Raw genomic sequence first — 18212 nt, 5'->3', positions numbered from 1 at the left:
TAGTTAGCTGGCAGTAGTGGCGCTTGCTGTATTGCAGTAGTCCGAGTAACGAAGATTTTTGTGAGGTAAGTGATTTGTGAAACATATAGGTTAATGTTAGTCAGGGCCATTCTCTTGTAGGGCTTATTGAAAGTCAGATTGCGTTGCGCTAAAAACTATTGTGTGTCAGTTTAAGCACAGTCGTGTATAATTGTTCAAAGAGGACGTTTCACATAGACCAGTCTTGTATAAATTTTTCTAAGGTGACGTTTCATAAGACTTGCGGTAGACGGCTGTCACTAGGAAGTGTAGTCTGTCAAACCAGGCATGTGCACCTTATCCGTTCAAAAACATATGTACACTCCTATGCAATACGGAACTGCACACTGTATGTTGCCAGAGGCACATGCACCATTATTACAGTGAGGTGACAAAAGTCATGGGATACGTCCCAATATCGGGTCGGATCTCCTTTCCCCGGCAAAGTGACGTGGCATGCACTCAATAAGTTGTTGATAGTCCACTGCAGAAATTTTGAGCCAGACTGCCTCCACGCCCATACCAATACGGGGCAAGTACCAACGTGTACAGTGACTTGCTGACATCTTGGACCCATGGCTTCGTGGGGTTTGCGCCATCCTCGAACCTTATCATCAACTCTTACCATCTGATATCTACATTTGCATCTGCATCTACATCCATACTCCGCAAGCCACCTGATGGTGTGTCGCGGAGGGTACCTTGAGTACCTCTATCGGTTCTCCCTTCTATTCAAGTCTCGTATTGTTCGTGGAAAGAAGGATTGTCGGTATGCCTCTGTGTGGGCTCTAATCTCTCTGATTTTATCCTCATGGTCTCTTCGCGAGATTTACGTAGGAGGGAGCAATATACTGCTTGACTCCTCGGTGAAGGTATGTTCTCGAAACTTCAACAAAAGCCCGTACCGAGCTACTGAGCGTCTCTCCTGCAGAGTCTTCCACTGGTGTTTATCTATCACCTCCGTAACGCTCTCGCGATTACTAAATGATCCTGTAACGAAGCGCGCTGCTCTCCGTTGGATCGTCTCTATCTCTTCTATCAATCCAATCTGGTACGGATCCCACACTGCTGAGCAGTATTCAAGCAGTGGGCGTTCAAGCGTACTGTAACCTACTTCCTTTGTTTTCGGATTGCATTTCCTTAGGATTCTTCCAATGAATCTCAGTCTGGCATCTGCTTTATCGACGATAAACTTTATATGATCATTCCAATGTAAATCACTCCTAATGCACACTCCCAGCTAATTTATGGAATTAACTGCTTCCAGTTGCTGACCTGCTATTTTGTAGGTAAATGATATGGGATCTTTCTTTCTATGTATTCACAGCACATTACATTTGTCTACATTGAGATTCAATTGCCATTCCGTGCACCATGCGTCAATTTGCTGCAGATCCTCCTGCATTTCAGTACAATTTTCCATTGTTACAAACTCTCGATATACCACAGCATCATCCGCAAAAAGCCTCATTGAACTACCGATGTTATCCACAAGGTCATTTATGTATATTGTGAATAGCAACGGTCCTACGACACTCCCCTGCGGCACACCTGAAATCACACTTACTTCGGAAGACTTCTCTCCATTGAGAATGACATGCTGCGTTCTGTTATCTAGGAACTCTTCGATCCAATCACACTACTGGATAGTCCATATGCTCCTACTTTGTTCATTAAACGACTGTGGGTAACTGTATCTAACGCCCTGCGGAAGTCAAGAAACACGGCATCTACCTGGGAACCCGTGTCTATGGCCTTCTGAGTCTCGTGGACGAATAGCGCGAGCTGATTTTCACACGATCGTCTTTTTTGAAACCCATGCTGATTCCTACAGAGTAAATTTCTAGTCTCCAGAAAAGTTATTATACTCGAACATAATACGTGTTCCAAAATTCTACAACTGATCGACGTTAGAGACATAGGTCTATAGTTCTGCACATCTGTTCGACGTCCCTTCTTGAAAACGGGGATGACCTGTGCCCTTTTGCAATCCTTCGGAAAGCTACGGTTTTCTAGAGACGTACGGTACACCGCTGCAAGAAAGGGGGCAAGTTCCTTCGCGTACTCTGTGTAAAATCGAACTGGTATCCCATCAGGTCCAGCGGCCTTTCCTCTTTTGGGCGATTTTAATTGTTTCGCTATCCCTTTGTCGGGTCTCATCCGACCAGGCCACGGTTTTTCAGTATAGTCTAGGCTCCAACCGATATACTCACCAGTCCAGGAGAGGCGCCGTGGGCGATGTCGTGCTGTTAGCAAAGGCACTCGCGTCGCTCGTCTGCTGAGATAGCCCATTTCACTGCCCTGTCACAACAGATGCGTTCTCCGTACACCCCACATTGACTTCTGCTGTTATTTCACGCAGTGTTGCTTGTCTGTTAGCAGTGGCACTCAAACAACGCTGCACTCGGTCCTTTAGTGGGTGTCGTCAGCCACTGCGCTGTCTGTGCTGAGAAGTAAATGCCTGAAATTTGGTGCACTCTTAAGAGCGTGGTATTCCCTAACGATTTCTGAAATGTAATGTCCTGTGCACCTAGCTCCAACTATCATTTCGTGTTCAAAGTGTGTTGATTCTCGTCGTGAAGCCATAATCACATCGGAAACCTTTTCACATGAATCAACGAAAGCTTCGCCAATGCACTGCCCTTTTATACACTCCTGGAAACTGAAATAAGAACACCGTGAATTCATTGTCCCAGGAAGGGGAAACTTTATTGACACATTCCTGGGGTCAGATACATCACATGATCACACTGACAGAACCACAGGCACATAGACACAGGCAACAGAGCATGCACAATGTCGGAACTAGTACAGTGTATATCCACCTTTCGCAGCAATGCAGGCTGCTATTCTCCCATGGAGACGATCGTAGAGATGCTGGATGTAGTCCTGTGGAACGGCTTGCCATGCCATTTCCACCTGGCGCCTCAGTTGGACCAGCGTTCGTGCTGGACGTGCAGACCACGTGAGACGACGCTTCATCCAGTCCCAAACATGCTCAATGGGGGACAGATCCGGAGATCTTGCTGGCCAGGGTAGTTGACTTACACCTTCTAGAGCACGGTGGGTGGCACGGGATACATGCGGACGTGCATTGTCCTGTTGGAACAGCAAGTTCCCTTGCCGGTCTAGGAATGGTAGAACGATGGGTTCGATGACGGTTTGGATGTACCGTGCACTATTCAGTGTCCCCTCGACGATCACCAGAGGTGTACGGCCAGTGTAGGAGATCGCTCCCCACACCATGATGCCGGGTGTTGGCCCTGTGTGCCTCGGTCGTATGCAGTCCTGATTGTGGCGCTCACCTGCACGGCGCCAAACACGCATACGGCCATCATTGGCACCAAGGCAGAAGCGACTCTCATCGCTGAAGACGACACGTCTCCATTCGTCCCTCACGCCTGTCGCGACACCACTGGAGGCGGACTGCACGATGTTGGGGCGTGAGCGGAAGACGGCCTAACGGTGTGCGGCACCGTAGCCCAGCTTCATGGAGACGGTTGCGAATGGTCCTCGCCGATACCCCAGGAGCAACAGTGTCCCTAATTTGCTGGGAAGTGGCGGTGCGGTCCCCTACGGCACTGCGTAGGATCCTACGGTCTTGGCGTGCATCCGTGCGTCGCTGCGGTCCGGTCCCAGGTCGACGGGCACGTGCACCTTCCGCCGACCACTGGCGACAACATCGATGTACTGTGGAGACCTCACGCCCCACGTGTTGAGCAATTCGGCGGTACGTCCACCCGGCCTCCCGCATGCCCACTATACGCCCACGCTCAAAGTCCGTCAACTGCACATACGATTCACGTCCACGCGGTCGCGGCATGCTACCAGTGTTAAAGACTGCGATGGAGCTCCGTATGCCACGGGAAACTGGCTGACACTGACGGCGGCGGTGCACAAATGCTGCGCAGCTAGCGCCATTCGACGGCCAACACCGCGGTTCCTGGTGTGTCCGCTGTGCCGTGCGTGTGATCATTGCTAGTACAGCCCTCTCGCAGTGTCCGGAGCAAGTATGGTGGGTCTGACACACCGGTGTCAATGTTTTCTTTTTTCCATTTCCAGGAGTGTACATTGTGTACACAATACTACTGCCATCTGTAGATTTGCGCATCACTATCCCAAGAGTATTGTGACCACAGTGCACGATGGCTAGGGCAGCTCAATAAATTGAAACGTGGACTAGTCTTTGGATGTCAGCTGGGTTACGAGTCCACCATGGACATTTAAATTCTTCTAAAGCTGCCCAAGTCGGCTGTTGGTGATGTGATCGTGAAGTGGAAGAGCGAACGAACAACCCATAGGTAAGCCAAGATCTGGCAGGCCTCATTTACTGATGGATCGGGATCTTCGAGTGCCTCGGAGTGGGGTCGTAAAAAATTGGATGAAATCAGCGAAAGGAACCACGCGTGAATTCGAAAGTACTATCAGGAGTGCACTAACACGAATTATTAACAGACGAATGGAAAAACTAGTAGAAGCCGACCTCGGGGAAGATCAGTTTGGATTCCGTAGAAATATTGGAACACGTGAAGCAATACAGACCTTACGACTTTTTTTAGAAGGTAGATTAAGGAAAGGCAAACCTACGTTGCTAGCATTTGTAGACTTAGAGAAAGCTTTTGACAATGTTGACTGGAATACTCTCTTCCGAATTCTGAAGGTGGCAGGCGTAAAATACAGGGAGCGGAAGGCTATTTAAAATTTGTACACAAAGCAGATGATAGTTATAAGAGTCGAGGGACATGAAAGGGAAGCAGTGGTTGGGAAGGGAGTGAGACAGGGTTGTAGCCTCTCCCCCATGTTATTCAATCTGTATATTGAGCAACCAACAAAGGAAACAAAGTTGAATTCGGAGTAGGTATTAAAATCCATGGAGAAGAAATAAAAACTTTGAGGGACGCCGATGACATTGTAATTCTGTCAGAGACAGCAAAGGACTTGGAAGAGCAGTTGGACGGAATGGACAGTGTCTTGAAAGGAGGATACAAGATGAACATCAACAAAAGCAAAACGAGGATAATGGAATGCTGTCGAATTAAGTCGGGTGATGCTAAGGGAATTAGGTTACGAAATGAGACACTTAAAGTAGTAAAGGAGTTTTACTATTTATGGAACAAAATAACTGATGATTGTTAAAGTAGAGATGATATAAAATGTAGGCTGGCAATGGCAACGAAAACGTTTCTGAAGAAGAGGAATTTTTTAATATCGAGTATAGACTTAAGTGTCAGGAAGTCGTTTCTGAAAGTATTTGTATGGAGTGTAGCCATGTATGGAACTGAAACATGGACGATAACTAGTTTGGACAAGAAGAGAATAGAAGCTTTCGAAATGTGATGCTACAGAAGAATGCTGAAGAGTAGATGGGTAGATCACATAAGTATTGATAGGTTTGGGGAGAAGAGGTGTTTGTGGCACAACTTGACTAGAAGAAGGGATTAGTTGGTAGGACATGTTCTTTGGCATCAAGGGATCACCAATTTAGCATTGGAGGGCAGGGTGGAGGGTAAAAATCGTAGAGGGAGACCAAGAGATGAACACACTAAGCAGATTCAGAAGGATGTAGGTTGCAGTAGGTGCTGGGAGATGAAGAAGCTTGCACAGGATAGGGTGGCATGGAGAGCTGCATCATACCAGTCTCAGGACTGAAGACCACAACAGCAACAACAACAACAACAACAACAAAAACATCAGGAGTGCAGCTAGCCCAACCACTGTGGCTGGGGATTTAAAAAGAATGAGATACGAGCAGATCCACATAAGTGACATTTCTTCAGACAACGCTAAATTTTACTGGAAGTGGCGTAAAGAGCGACGCCACTAAATGACTGAAAGCGAGTGAGTTGCAGTGATATACCACGCAGTATCCTGTGCCTCTCCGATGGAAGGGCTTGGGTTTGTCAGATGCCTGGAGGATGTTACCTGCCATCATATGGAGTCCTGACACTAAGGTACGGAGGAGCTGGTGTTAAGGTTGGGAGTGTTTTTCTCGGTTGGGATGTGTGGTCCCCTTATTGTGCTTAAATAAATACGGAAGGACATTTTACAGCAATGTGTACTGTGCACAGGGGAGAACTTTTTGAAGACCATGATCGTTTTTATGAACGTGACAATGCATTCTGACTTAAAGCAGCATCTTTAACGTAGCGGTTTGCGGTTAATGACATTGCAGAAATGGACTGACCTGGCCAGAGGCTCGATATAAGCCTAATGCAACACCTTCGAAGTGATTTCCTTCCTTGGCCAGCGTCCAGTAATACTACCTAGTATGGTTTCGGCTGCTGAGGAGGAATGGGCTGCCATTCATCCACAGGCATTCGGACACCTCACTGAATGTGTCTCCAGAGGATTTTGAGCCGTGATGATGCTGAAGGCTCGATACGCCACATATTATTTTCCACTAACAGATGTCCGGGCAGTTTTGATCAGATAGTGTACATGCTATTGTGATCCTGGGGGACAGGAGTGCCCACAGAACACTGATTAAGGAGATGTAGGATGGTTCAAATGGCTCTAAACACTATGGGACTTAACATCTGAGGTCATCAGTCCCCTAGACTCAGAACTACTTAAACTTAACCAACCTAAGGACATCACACACATCCATGCCCGAGGCAGGATTAGAACCTGCGACCGTAGCGGTCACGCGGTTCCAGACTGAAGCGCCTAGAACCGCTCGGCCACAGGGCCGGCTGGTTAATAGGTGCCCTGACGTCAGCGTCGGCGTGGTTGTCTGTAGGCCGGAATGCCATCTTCCGTGCAAAACGCGATCGTACGGACATCTGTTGACAGTTTGTATGATCGTATCGTGAGTTAAACACCGGACGGGGAAACAGCGGTTTGTTGCTTTAATTTTTGACACCAGTGTATCAACTAATTTGAATAAAGCACGTCACGTACCATGTTTTACATATTATAACTCTGTTTCCCAACGACTTTCATTAACCGTTCTTTACAGTCGAGGTCTTCAGTTGTTTCAGCTCAACAGTTCTGACGTCATTGACCTTTATAGTCGTTTCTGGGTCCGCAGCTCGTGGTCGTGCGGTAGCGTTCTCGCTTCCCGCGCCCAGGTTCCCAGGTTCGATTCCCGGCGGGGTCAGGGATTTTCTCTGCCTCGTGACGACTGGGTGTTGTGTGATGTCCTTAGGTTAGTTACGTTTAAGTAGTTCTAAGTTCTAGGGGACTGATGACCATAGATGTTAAGTCCCACAGTGCCCAGAGCCTTTTATTCGTTTGTGCCATATAATTGTGATATTGTTATCTTCCTTGCTACCATTACTTTTGTTTTCCGATGCAGCATTTCTTTTCTTGAGCTTTGAAGTTTGCCTGTATTTTTTTATTGTTTGTTTGACTCTTGGGTTAAATCCGTTAGTAAGGTTGTGCTGTAAAGTTGTGAAATCGATATCTTAAAATAAATCTAGTGCCTTTTCTACAATTTTCATATTTCCTATTCGCTGTTACCCTTGTCTGTTTTCACTGTTATTGTGTTATGTGTCGTTGGTTCATTATTTATGTTTTTGAAAGTATTATGTTCACAGCATGTATTGATATTGAAGCACTTCTGTTTCTATAAGTTTTGCTATTTTTACTCTAAGATCATTCTGTTCTCGGGCCTGCCACTGGAGCAGCAGCGCGGTTCCGGACTGAAACGTCTAGAACTGCTCGTCCACAGCGGCCGGCGAGATGCAGGAGGAAGGGGATGACTTAATGACTGACAATGGTGAAAGAAACATCCTGGCTCCTTACGTTGGTACTTTTGACGTTAGGTGTACCTGTACACGGTGTTCCAAAAAGAAAAAAAAGTGACATATTCCTACAGGAGAGAAAGGTCCCTACATTTGTAAGAGCGGAACTGACTGTGACGTCTCCAGACGCGTCTTCGGCCTGGAATCTCATTGGCTGGAGTAGAGTTGTCTTCAGTGATGAGTCCCGGTTGGAAATGAGGCCCGATGTCCAGCGAAAGTAACTAACGTTTCGGCTGTGTTGCAACGATAGTCGTGAGATCATCCAGACGGACCTTATTGAGATTGATATTGGCCAAAGGGGAGTAAGTATCTACATGGATACCCGATACTGTTTCTTCATTCGATTACTTCATCTCAGCGTCTGTTCTAGGATGATTACTGTTTCTGCACACTTTCCCTGGCCACTAGCATCCTGTTGACAACGCTGTTAACTTTCATTACTTTAATTATATAGCCCAGTCCTTGGTTTGCTTCACAAAGTATGATCAATCTTGCGACAGTACAAATTTCGTAACTGGACAAGCTGGGAAGGGCGAAGGGAGAGGGTGAAAGTTGTGTTCCCACAGTCCTGTTCCGCTTCCATCACCGCGCTCCATTCCTCAGATAACTGTCTTCTGCCTTTGTTCTTTTCAGCAGTGGGTTCCGCCGAGGCAGACATGTGTTCTCACCCTTCTTTGTCGCACCCCTTTACCTGCGACTTCCTATACATCGCTTTCCCCCAACTTTCTCTCCTTTCCTCCTGTCACGGTCGACATTTCCACGCCGCAGCCAGCCCTATCTGCAACGCATCTCATTCTGCCTCCAGGCCATCTCAAATTTTCCCTTTATTCATGATTCCTTTTTCTTCCAGAAAGTACACCCATTTCATCGCAAGTGGTCCTCACTGGGTTTTACGCAGAGAAAAGCTGGTGAAATACAGCTTTAGTTATTTTTTCTTCAGGAAAGTTTTCTTTCGTCTCTGAGTCAGTTTCAATAGTAAATAGTAAATATTCTGCCTTGAGCAAAACGTAATTTCTTTACCTATACACGTATGATCTGAATTTCGTCGCTGCAGCTTCTTCCTGTGAAATCTCCTAATCTGGGGAGCTACTGTAGAGAGTTTGAAACGGTTTCCACGAATAGGCAGACTTGCTTACTAGGAAGGATTATGTACAGAATTACAGTTATCACAACGATGGAAAATTATTTAAATAAAAAGCTTTTTAATATAACATATGTTTAAACAGGACTAAAAAGAGTAAAATAATTTCTCCTAGCTCTTTATAGCCTCCTAACCCCATGCAGATAGTCCCGTAAAGGCATTTCCTTATTATCATGTTTTGCATGTGTCCCAAATTTTTCCTTTAAATTTTGCAAATATTGTCATTAATGACAAAAAAATCACAACACAAAGTTTTAGAACTACATGTATGGGGTTGGGAATCTACTGTATTTTGGGCTAGGAGAAATTATTTTAGTCTTTTGAGTGTGTTTTAGAAAAAGGTTGTATTAAAAAAAAAGACGTTTTAACTATTATTTTGGTCTTTTAAGTCTTGTGTGTGTGAAATTTTTCAGTCTGTTTCAAATATTTTGTCGAGATTATAACAGTCATGTGGTAAATTTCAGGTTTATTTGAATTTCTCTTAAAAAATAAAAAAGGTTCAAATGGCTCTGAGCACTATGGGACTTAACATCTGTGGTCTTCAGTCCCCTAGAACTTAGAACTACTTAAACCTAACTATCCCAAATACATCACACACATCCATGCCCGAGGCAGGATTCGAACCTGCGGCCGTAGCAGCCTTGCGGTTCCGGACTGAGCGCCTAGAACCGCTCGACCACCGCGGCCGGAAATTTCTCTTCGCCTGAATCAACCAATATATCGTTCTTTCCTAATATGGCTCTCAGAACGACCGCGAAGATAAAAACTGGAGTGATTCGAGCTCACATGTAGACTTACCAGCACTCGTTCTTTGCGTGAACCATTCGTGACAGGATGAGTGAAAGGGGAAGTAACACGGGTACACAAGTTACCTCCCGCCACGTACCAGACCAGAAAGCGAGCTAATATTGCATTGTCGTTCATTTATGAGCTGTGCTGAATGTTTCCAGTGTCTATGCAGGGACACGGGATCAGCACAACGCACCCCCGGCCCGCTGTCGACGGTCTTACCTTGGAGTCGCCACCTCTCAACGAGGCAGCTGCGCAACAGGCCACACGAGCCAGAGAGCACCCCACCCCAATCCTCCCATCAGGGGAAAATTCGTTCAGTCTATGTCTGTACATCATAGACGTTTGAGACTTGAAATAGTCTCTGGAACCATATGGTTTAATTCGTTTAACACCTCTTCTTTGTCCTCTCCGCGTGTATATGATTCTACACCTACATCTACAGCCGAATTCTGTAAACCACTGCAAGGTGCATGGCAGAGGGTACTTACAAAGAGATGGCCTCAGACACGGACAACTACCTAAAAGGAAAGACTAAGATATATGTTTGTTCAACTCGTCCCCAGCTGATGGCGTATCAGGACTCGACCAGTAATACCAGGGTCGTGCTTCTGCTTGCTCGCTACGCCAGCAGCAATTTCGTTTAACAGCGCATACTTTGTGAGTATTCTCAAACCAGACAGACGACTGATGACAAAAAAACTGGTGTATCCAAATGCATGTTTTCCTACAGATCGAATAAAGAAAGTTTTCGACTGCCCATAAAGTTTATTGCACAGAATCGACAGGATCGATAGATAAGTGAAAACTGAGCATTCTTGTGTCTGTCTCCTCTGCAGTTTTTATCCTCCACAGCCCCATCTAGGCCATCGAAGCACTCCACACGTCCAGAAATGCTAAAGAGTTGCTCCAGAAATAGTCTTCTGAGAATGACACTTCCGCTGGACATCAAACTCCTCAGACATGAACAGTATTGAGCGTATCTGTGATGCCTTACAATGCGCTGTTCAGAAGGGATCTCCACCCCGTCGTACTCTTACGGTTTTATGGTCAGTCCTGCAGGATTCATGGTGTCAATGCCCTCCAGCACTACTTCAGACATGAGTTGAGTCCACGCCACGTCGTGCTCGCGGGGGTCTACACGATATTAGGCAGGTGTACCAGCTTCGTTGGCTCTTCAGTTTATCTAACCCTTCTACCTTTGCTGCTGTTTTGCGTCTCATATTTCCCATTACATCCCTTAACAAAGCAAAGTCTGTGACGTGCTCCCACCTCTAAAAATGAAACGAGTGATAAATGGGCAACCGAGCCGGGGAAACAAATTAACGAGACGCGACGCCGTCAAGGGCAGGGATCCATTACCAGCGTAAGCGGAGTCCTCTCCCGTGCAAACAATACGATTTTTCTTTCGGAGCTGATTGCGTTTATTAGAGATGGAATTCCCGCTGCGTCTTTTTTTCTGTACCTTCTCCTCCGCCTTCCGTCCGTTAAAAGTCAATAATCCGCGGGACGGTAACGATTATAAACTGATTACTCGGCGCCAACGGCTCAGGAGTAAAGGAAAAGGAACAGTGCTAGTGCGACAGAGCAAAGAGGAGCGAGTACAGGGGCGGGGCGGGCTGGGGGGAGGGGGGAAGGGGCGGTATAGGTGGTACGGGGGGAGGGGTGGAGGCGCTGATTCAATTCGGCCAATGATCTCCGCGGTTCCACTTTCTTTCTTCCGTCCTGCTCGCTCGCTCGGCCCCTCTCTCCTCCTAAGTACCTCTCACTACTCAATTGTTCTCTCTTTTCCCCCCTGCTGCCCCGGCGACTGGACACCGCCACTGCTAATGTGTTAAATGCGGAAGAATAAAAGTCATAATGCAGTAATGGGAAGGAATTAAAAACTTACCGCTTCACTGTTCTACCCTCGTTTACTCAAGCTGGTAACAAGGTGAGCTCCAGAGCCTCACCCACTGATTTTATAGGATTATAGGTAGTACAAAACGGGGTTCATGAAGCAGCATATCCCTTTTTCTTCGCCGCTTACGAGTTGGACATTGAATTAGGTTAATTGATCTACATCTGCATCTACATGATTACTCTGCAATTCACATTTAAGTGCTTGGCAGAGGGTTCATCGAACCACAATCATACTATCTCCCTACCATTCCACTCTCGAGCAGCGCGCAGGAAAAACGAACACCTAAACCTTTCTGTTCGAGCTCTGATTTCTCTTATTTTATTTTGTTGATCATTCCTACCTATGTAGGTTGGGCACAACAAAATATTTTCGCCTTCGGAAGAGAAAGTTGGAGACTGAAATTTCGTAAATAGATCTCGCCGCGCCGAAAAACGCCTTTGCTTTAATGACTTCCATCCCAACTCGCGTATCATATCTGCCACACTTTCTCCTCTATTACGTGATAGTACAAAACGAGCTGTCCTTTTTTGCACCCTTTCGATGTCCTCCCATCTGGCAAGGATCCCACATCGCGCAGCAATATTCTAACAGAGGACGAACGAGTGTAGTGTAAGCTGTCTCTTTAGTGGACGTGTTGCATCTTCTAAGTGCCCTGCCAATCAAACGCAACCTTTGGCTCGCCTTCCCCACAATATTATCTATGTGGTCTTTCCAACTGAAGTTGTTCGTAATTTTAACACCCAGATACTTAGTTGAATTGACAGCCTTGTGAATTGTACTATTTATCGAGTAATCGAATTCCAACGGATTTATTTTGGAACTCGTGTGGATCACCTCACACTTTTCGTTATTTAGCGTCAACTGCCACCTGCCACACCATACAGCAATCTTTTCTAAATCGCTTTGCAAATGATACTGGTCTTCGGATGACCTTACTAGACGGTAAATTACAGCATCATCTGCGAACAACCTAAGAGAACTGCTCAGATTGTCACCCATGTCATGTATACAGATCAGGAACAGCAGAGGTCCCAGGATGCTTCCCTGGGGAACACCTGATATCACTTCAGTTTTACTCCATGATTCGCCGTCTATTACTACGAACTGCGACCTTCCTGACAGGAAATCACGAATCCAGTCGCACAAATGAGGCCCGCAGCTTGATTAGAAGTCGCTTGTGAGGAACGGTGTCAAAAGCTTTCCGGAAATCTAGAAATACGGAATCAACATGAGATCCCCTGTCGATAGCGGCCATTACTTCGTGCGAATAAAGAGCTAGCAGATGGGAAGCAGATGAAACGAAGAATAATACCCTACGTGAGCGACATTAATATTCTCGGTAAATCGCAGTTTTGACTTTCTCCATTAACAAGGCCATTTGCGTGTTCATTCATCAAATTTTACAAGCATTAAATAACCAAATAGCACCGGGTGCTAGTTTCTGTTACAAATTTAAGGCATTTCTCTGTACGAATCAGAATATTCTCCTACATAATTAGTTAGATAGTTAATTAGTTGGATGGTTGGATGTTCCATAGATCATTTGAACGATTCTTCTATCGAAATGATGTGAGTTTACGGGATGTATATACATGATTACCATTAATTAACACATTATAATATTTAGTACTACTCATAGAAATACACTTCTTTTTAGAGAACTGATGGCATAGTCAACCGATGGATAATGTTATATGTCACCAAAAGAATGCAGAAATCTGTACTTAATTATTCGACTAGGGAAGGCACGGGCGATACTTCAGATTAGAGAAGACTCGCTTAGTCTTAGGTCAACTATTGTTTCTCACATGTCTAAACGACCTTCAATCCAACATAGAAAAAGCACAAAAAGCACCATCACTTGTGTTGTAATCATTGCGAAGATACATACAGCAACAGAAGAAATGGTGAAAATATTCTCAGAAGTTTTCTGCAAATGATCCCACTCTCAGTTTTGGAAAGACACAACACATTCAGTTGCCACAGCAAGTGGTACTACACTAAATATAAGTATAAACAGGGAGAAGAGGAAATAATTACGGTGGAAACTTGAAATGTTTAGGTATCCGTACTGATGAAAATTTAACCTGTAGAAACGTTTTGAAACTCCTAAAACGGCTTACTCCATCCACAGTTACACTTCGAGTCATTAAAAGACTTGTGGGGAGAAAAATCAGCACGTTGACATATTTTGAGTATTTTCATTGTGTGATATGAAATAATGTCTTGAACTAACTCATCTTAAAAAAGTTTGCACTAATCAAAAAGGTGCTGTAAGAATAATATGTGGTGCCCAGCCACAATCATTTTGTAGGCATCCATTCAGGGAGTTAGGCATTTTGATTACTGCTTCACAGTACATTGATTTTCTCATGTAGTTTGTTGTATGTAGCCCACTGCAGTTCAAAAGGAACAAATAACAATACCATAAGAAAAAAAAATGACGTTCGTTATTCCACACTAAGGTTGCCTTTAGCTCATGAAGGTTTGCATAATGCTTCCACCAAAATTTTTTATTGCTTACTCAAGGATATAAAACGTCTGGCAGACAACAAAGCTAAATTTGGAAGCCAAATAAAAAAAGTTTCTCATTGATAATTTTTTTCTGTTCCATAAAATAATTTATGTTTGGTATTTTGTAAAAGATGGTGTGTAGTTATTACTAATTGCCTCTGTAATGAAAAAATCGATAAGAAAAGAGACAAAAGACAATATTATTCGGTCAACATGTAGCTATATTTACGTATGACAGTGTGATGTGAATGTAAAACGACTCATTCCACATCTTTACTATTAATCGTGCAAACGACCCATAGAATATGAGACTAACTGGCCAACCAATTCGTGATTAATTATTCTGGTACTAACAAGGGAAACACACACCCCATCTTTCCCATGGTTTTCGTACATACGTAGCTGTAACGAATGATGCTGTCTTACGATGTGCTTATCGAACTTTTTCGAAAACCGAGATTCAAAATATGAGGAAAGTTTTGAGCATCAACAACCGGCTACACGCCTACCCACCCTCATTGCTTTCAGGCAACATCTTTCTTTTCCTAATCTTCTGCCAAACGCTTGGAGCACTGCAGCGAACCATCTTTCTTCTGAAACGAACAATAATAATAATAATGACGATAATCATAGTAGTACAATCGTGACGAGATATAATTCCGAGATGCAAGCGTCGGTATCTGCGCCGGTCATTGCGGCAGATTGGTCATCGAAAGGACCTGTGTTCCATTCCCGGCCGGTTCGGAAATATTTCTTCTCTCGGCGACTGCGTGTTGTGTTGCTCTTAAGTTCGTACCGTCGTAACTGGAATGACTTACATAAAATCGCTAAGCGGGTCTAAGGCTTCCATTCAGCGTCTTGTTGACCAGCCTCGTACTTTAACGTATGTAGACGTCTCTCCATTGAGAACAACATGCTGTGTTCTGTTTGCTAAAAACTCTTCAATCCAGCCACACAGCTGTTCTGATATTCCGTAGGCTCTTACTCTGTTTATCAGGCGACAGTGCTGAACTGTATCGAACGCCTTCCGGAAGTCAAGGAAAATGGCATCTACCTGGGTGCCTGTATCTAATATTTTCTGAGTCTCATGAACAAATAAAGCGAGTTGGGTCTCACACGGTCGAGTCTTACACGTTCGAATGTCGGTCCGCCACACAGTTTTAATCTGCCAGGAAGTTTCAAAGTGAACTTTGACTCTGAACGGTCAGTTAGTAGTGCTGTTAATCGCAGCCACACTAGTAGAACAGATATACTTTTACGCGTATTATGTCTTGTCGTACACCGAGGCCTAGCAGACCTCGTTGATGGAGTATACGCTACACCAGAATACAGCAATAACGTTCCTGAACAGGTTACGAAACGGTACCAACGAACTCCGAGGGGGCTGTAGAAGATGTCGTGAGGAACAAACTGATGATAGGAATGCGTGCCCGCTAATGGCATCGAACTACGCTACAGAGTATCGAAGTTAGTGGCGCCATCATTTGCCACTGGGCGACCCAGTCAGCAGAAAACTTGACTGTGTACGCTGGCGGACAGAAGGCGAAACGTCTCGAAATATTGTCTGTTATGCGGTGATTGGCAGTGGAGAAGATGCAGCTAGCTGCTGTGTAGACAGGCCTTGTCTCCTATGGATGTAATGCTTTGTATCTTTGATAGATGACCGTTTCTGAGACAGGTTTCCATCCACAGTTTATTTTTCTCCTGTGTAAGAAAAAACACTGGAGATTTCAAACGATGTCCTCGGTATAGTTTTGTAATGCTCTATGTGTCATTTCTATTGTACAGTCAGTAGTGTAGTAAATGAAATGAAGTGAGCGTTTGGCGTCATTGGCCGGGAAGCCTCTTGCAGGGCAGGTCCGTCCGCCTTGGTGCAGGTCTTATTACAATCGACGCCACATTGTGCGACCTGGTGATGAAGACAACACAACACCCAGGCCCTGAGCGGAGAAAATCTCCGACCCAGCCGGGAATTGAACCCGAGCCCTTACCTTAGGACGTCAATCCGTCACGCTGACCACTGAGCTATCGGGGCGGACAATGTAGTAAATGACATTGTCTGATACACTACATTTCTACCTCTTTTTTTTGTTTTATGAAATTTCATTTTGCTAGCATGTGGCCAGACTTGTTTCGCTTCAGTTAGTTGTTTATGCAACTATTCTATTGTTCTCTTGTTAGCTTTGAATCCTATATTTGCCACTTTACTGTTCATAGTAACACAACCTGTTAATACGACTGTTTGGAGACTTTGTAGCTATAGCTTACAGGCGATGCTAGATACGTGTTTCCGCATAGGCTTCAGCTGTTGATCTACACCTCGCCAGTGATCGTTCAAAACAGAGCCCCCAGCCCTTCTTCCCCACCACTACCGTTGTCATTTACCCTACCACGCCATACGTGCAGGTAAGGGCTGAGCTACTTAGTGTGCACTCTAAGGCTGTACTACTTGAACACTGTTACTGTTCCTACTTGTAAATCCATAGTAGGCCCACGTTCTGTAATGTAACATTTTAAGGAAAGCGAAAAGAATGGAAGTGAACTCACCCATGGCATCCTGCCGCATCCCAGAGACAGCAGCCGCAGTCATGTTAGTGGCTCCGTGCGTCATACTGAAGGGCTGCGTCATGCCCGGGTACGAGCTGGCCGTCATCTGCGGACACAAGTACTGCGGGCTACTCATGGCTCGTCCAAACTGGCTGCCAGTCTCCGAGGTCCAAACAGAGGGATCAAGGCAACTGGGTGTGGGAGATGCACAAGGGTGATCACACAGTCATACATCCCTGCGAGCTGCTCATAACGCATCCACACAACCACTCACACACCAAGATGCAAACAACAAAACAGGTTAGTTGCAGTCAAAACTACTGTGCAGTCGTATGCACTGTGGGCTATTTGTGACTATATGCCACAGTCTGCCACACTCCAGTCACAAGCAACAAAATAGGTCATCTGGGCGTGATGGTCCAGGAAGGTGGTCGCCACACACACTTCGAAGAATTCAAGGTTCGTCTACACAGTCAGCGACAAACGAAGATGGAGATCACAAATTAAGTGACAGTGCAGGTAGTTTATAAAAATGTTCTTATGCTGACAATTTTTATGGATTAGTTGACTTTCATTCTCACAGCTGGCCACAATTTATAGTTCGAATAACAAAACGGAGTAACTGGGTGTGGGGTTAAAAGGAAGCGATAAGATGGTGTCATAAGTTCTGTACGCTACTCGTGGCTCAACTAAAAAACCACCAGCTGTGGCTGTCTACTGTAGAGTGAGTCAGAAGTATGGAGTATGAAGGAGGTGACTGGGTACAGGTAATAGGGAGAGAATCCCATTGTGTCTTAGATAGTTGGTGATAAATACCATGAGATTCTCATAGGCCACCCACAAATTCTGCTGCAACATCTTACTGGAACAGGAAATCAATTGACATTCTCAAGGAAGATTCTTGGTTGAAGAGACTCCAAAATGTCAATCTCTGTTGGTCCATTATGGACAGAGGACATTGGCTGGTTAAGTAATCGTCAGTGAAATTCCTCAAAAGCCATGTAACTTAAGACGTTATTTTATTTTACTTTATGGCATAATAGAGTGGTGAAACTGGTAGCCTTCAAAATAAAATAAAATAACATCTACAGTTACATGGCTGTTGGTGAATTTCATTGTCATTGACAATTTATAAAAGTCAGGTGGGAAAATAAGTCCAAACCACTGGCACAGTCCACTATTGAGGAGAGTGTTGGATGTTGCCTGCAGCATCTTTCGGTAAACAGTGAACGATTAAATAAACACATGTACAGTACTAGTTTGATGTACTGAAACATATGAAGGAAAAACTGTCTGTTGTACTAAGAACTACAGAACATAAAACCATATTGGGGAGTGCAGAAAATAAAGTGATATCCACAGGTGATTAAATTAATACCTCAGCCAGCGTCAGTGCTTTGCATGAAAAATTCAAGAAGTTCGTCAGTGATCACATGCTACTTGGGATCCATTATGCAGTGCAGGGGCAACGGTTTGGTACGCTGTGTTCCAAAAAATTCTGAGCACATTGGTACACAGATGTGAATGTGGTCGTCCAACAGGTCCCTTTACGTCT

The 18212-nt window shown here is 44.9% G+C and overlaps 1 protein-coding gene across 1 annotated transcript in view; it reads right to left on the bottom strand.

Annotated features, from left to right (window-relative positions):
* LOC126291431 (homeobox protein unc-42) overlaps positions 1-18212 on the bottom strand; it is a 374346-nt gene that overhangs the window by 23311 nt on the left and 332823 nt on the right. The window contains exon 6 of the mRNA XM_049984946.1: positions 16658-16763. Coding sequence (XP_049840903.1) covers positions 16658-16763 — 106 coding nt within the window. The remainder of the gene's footprint in view (positions 1-16657; positions 16764-18212) is intronic.

The sequence above is a fragment of the Schistocerca gregaria genome, chromosome 9 (assembly GCF_023897955.1).
Source record: "Schistocerca gregaria isolate iqSchGreg1 chromosome 9, iqSchGreg1.2, whole genome shotgun sequence".
In the NCBI taxonomy this organism is placed as follows: Eukaryota; Metazoa; Arthropoda; class Insecta; order Orthoptera; family Acrididae; genus Schistocerca; species Schistocerca gregaria.
The sequence above is the reverse complement of the archived record's forward strand: the minus strand, read 5'-3'. Positions and strand labels throughout refer to the sequence as shown.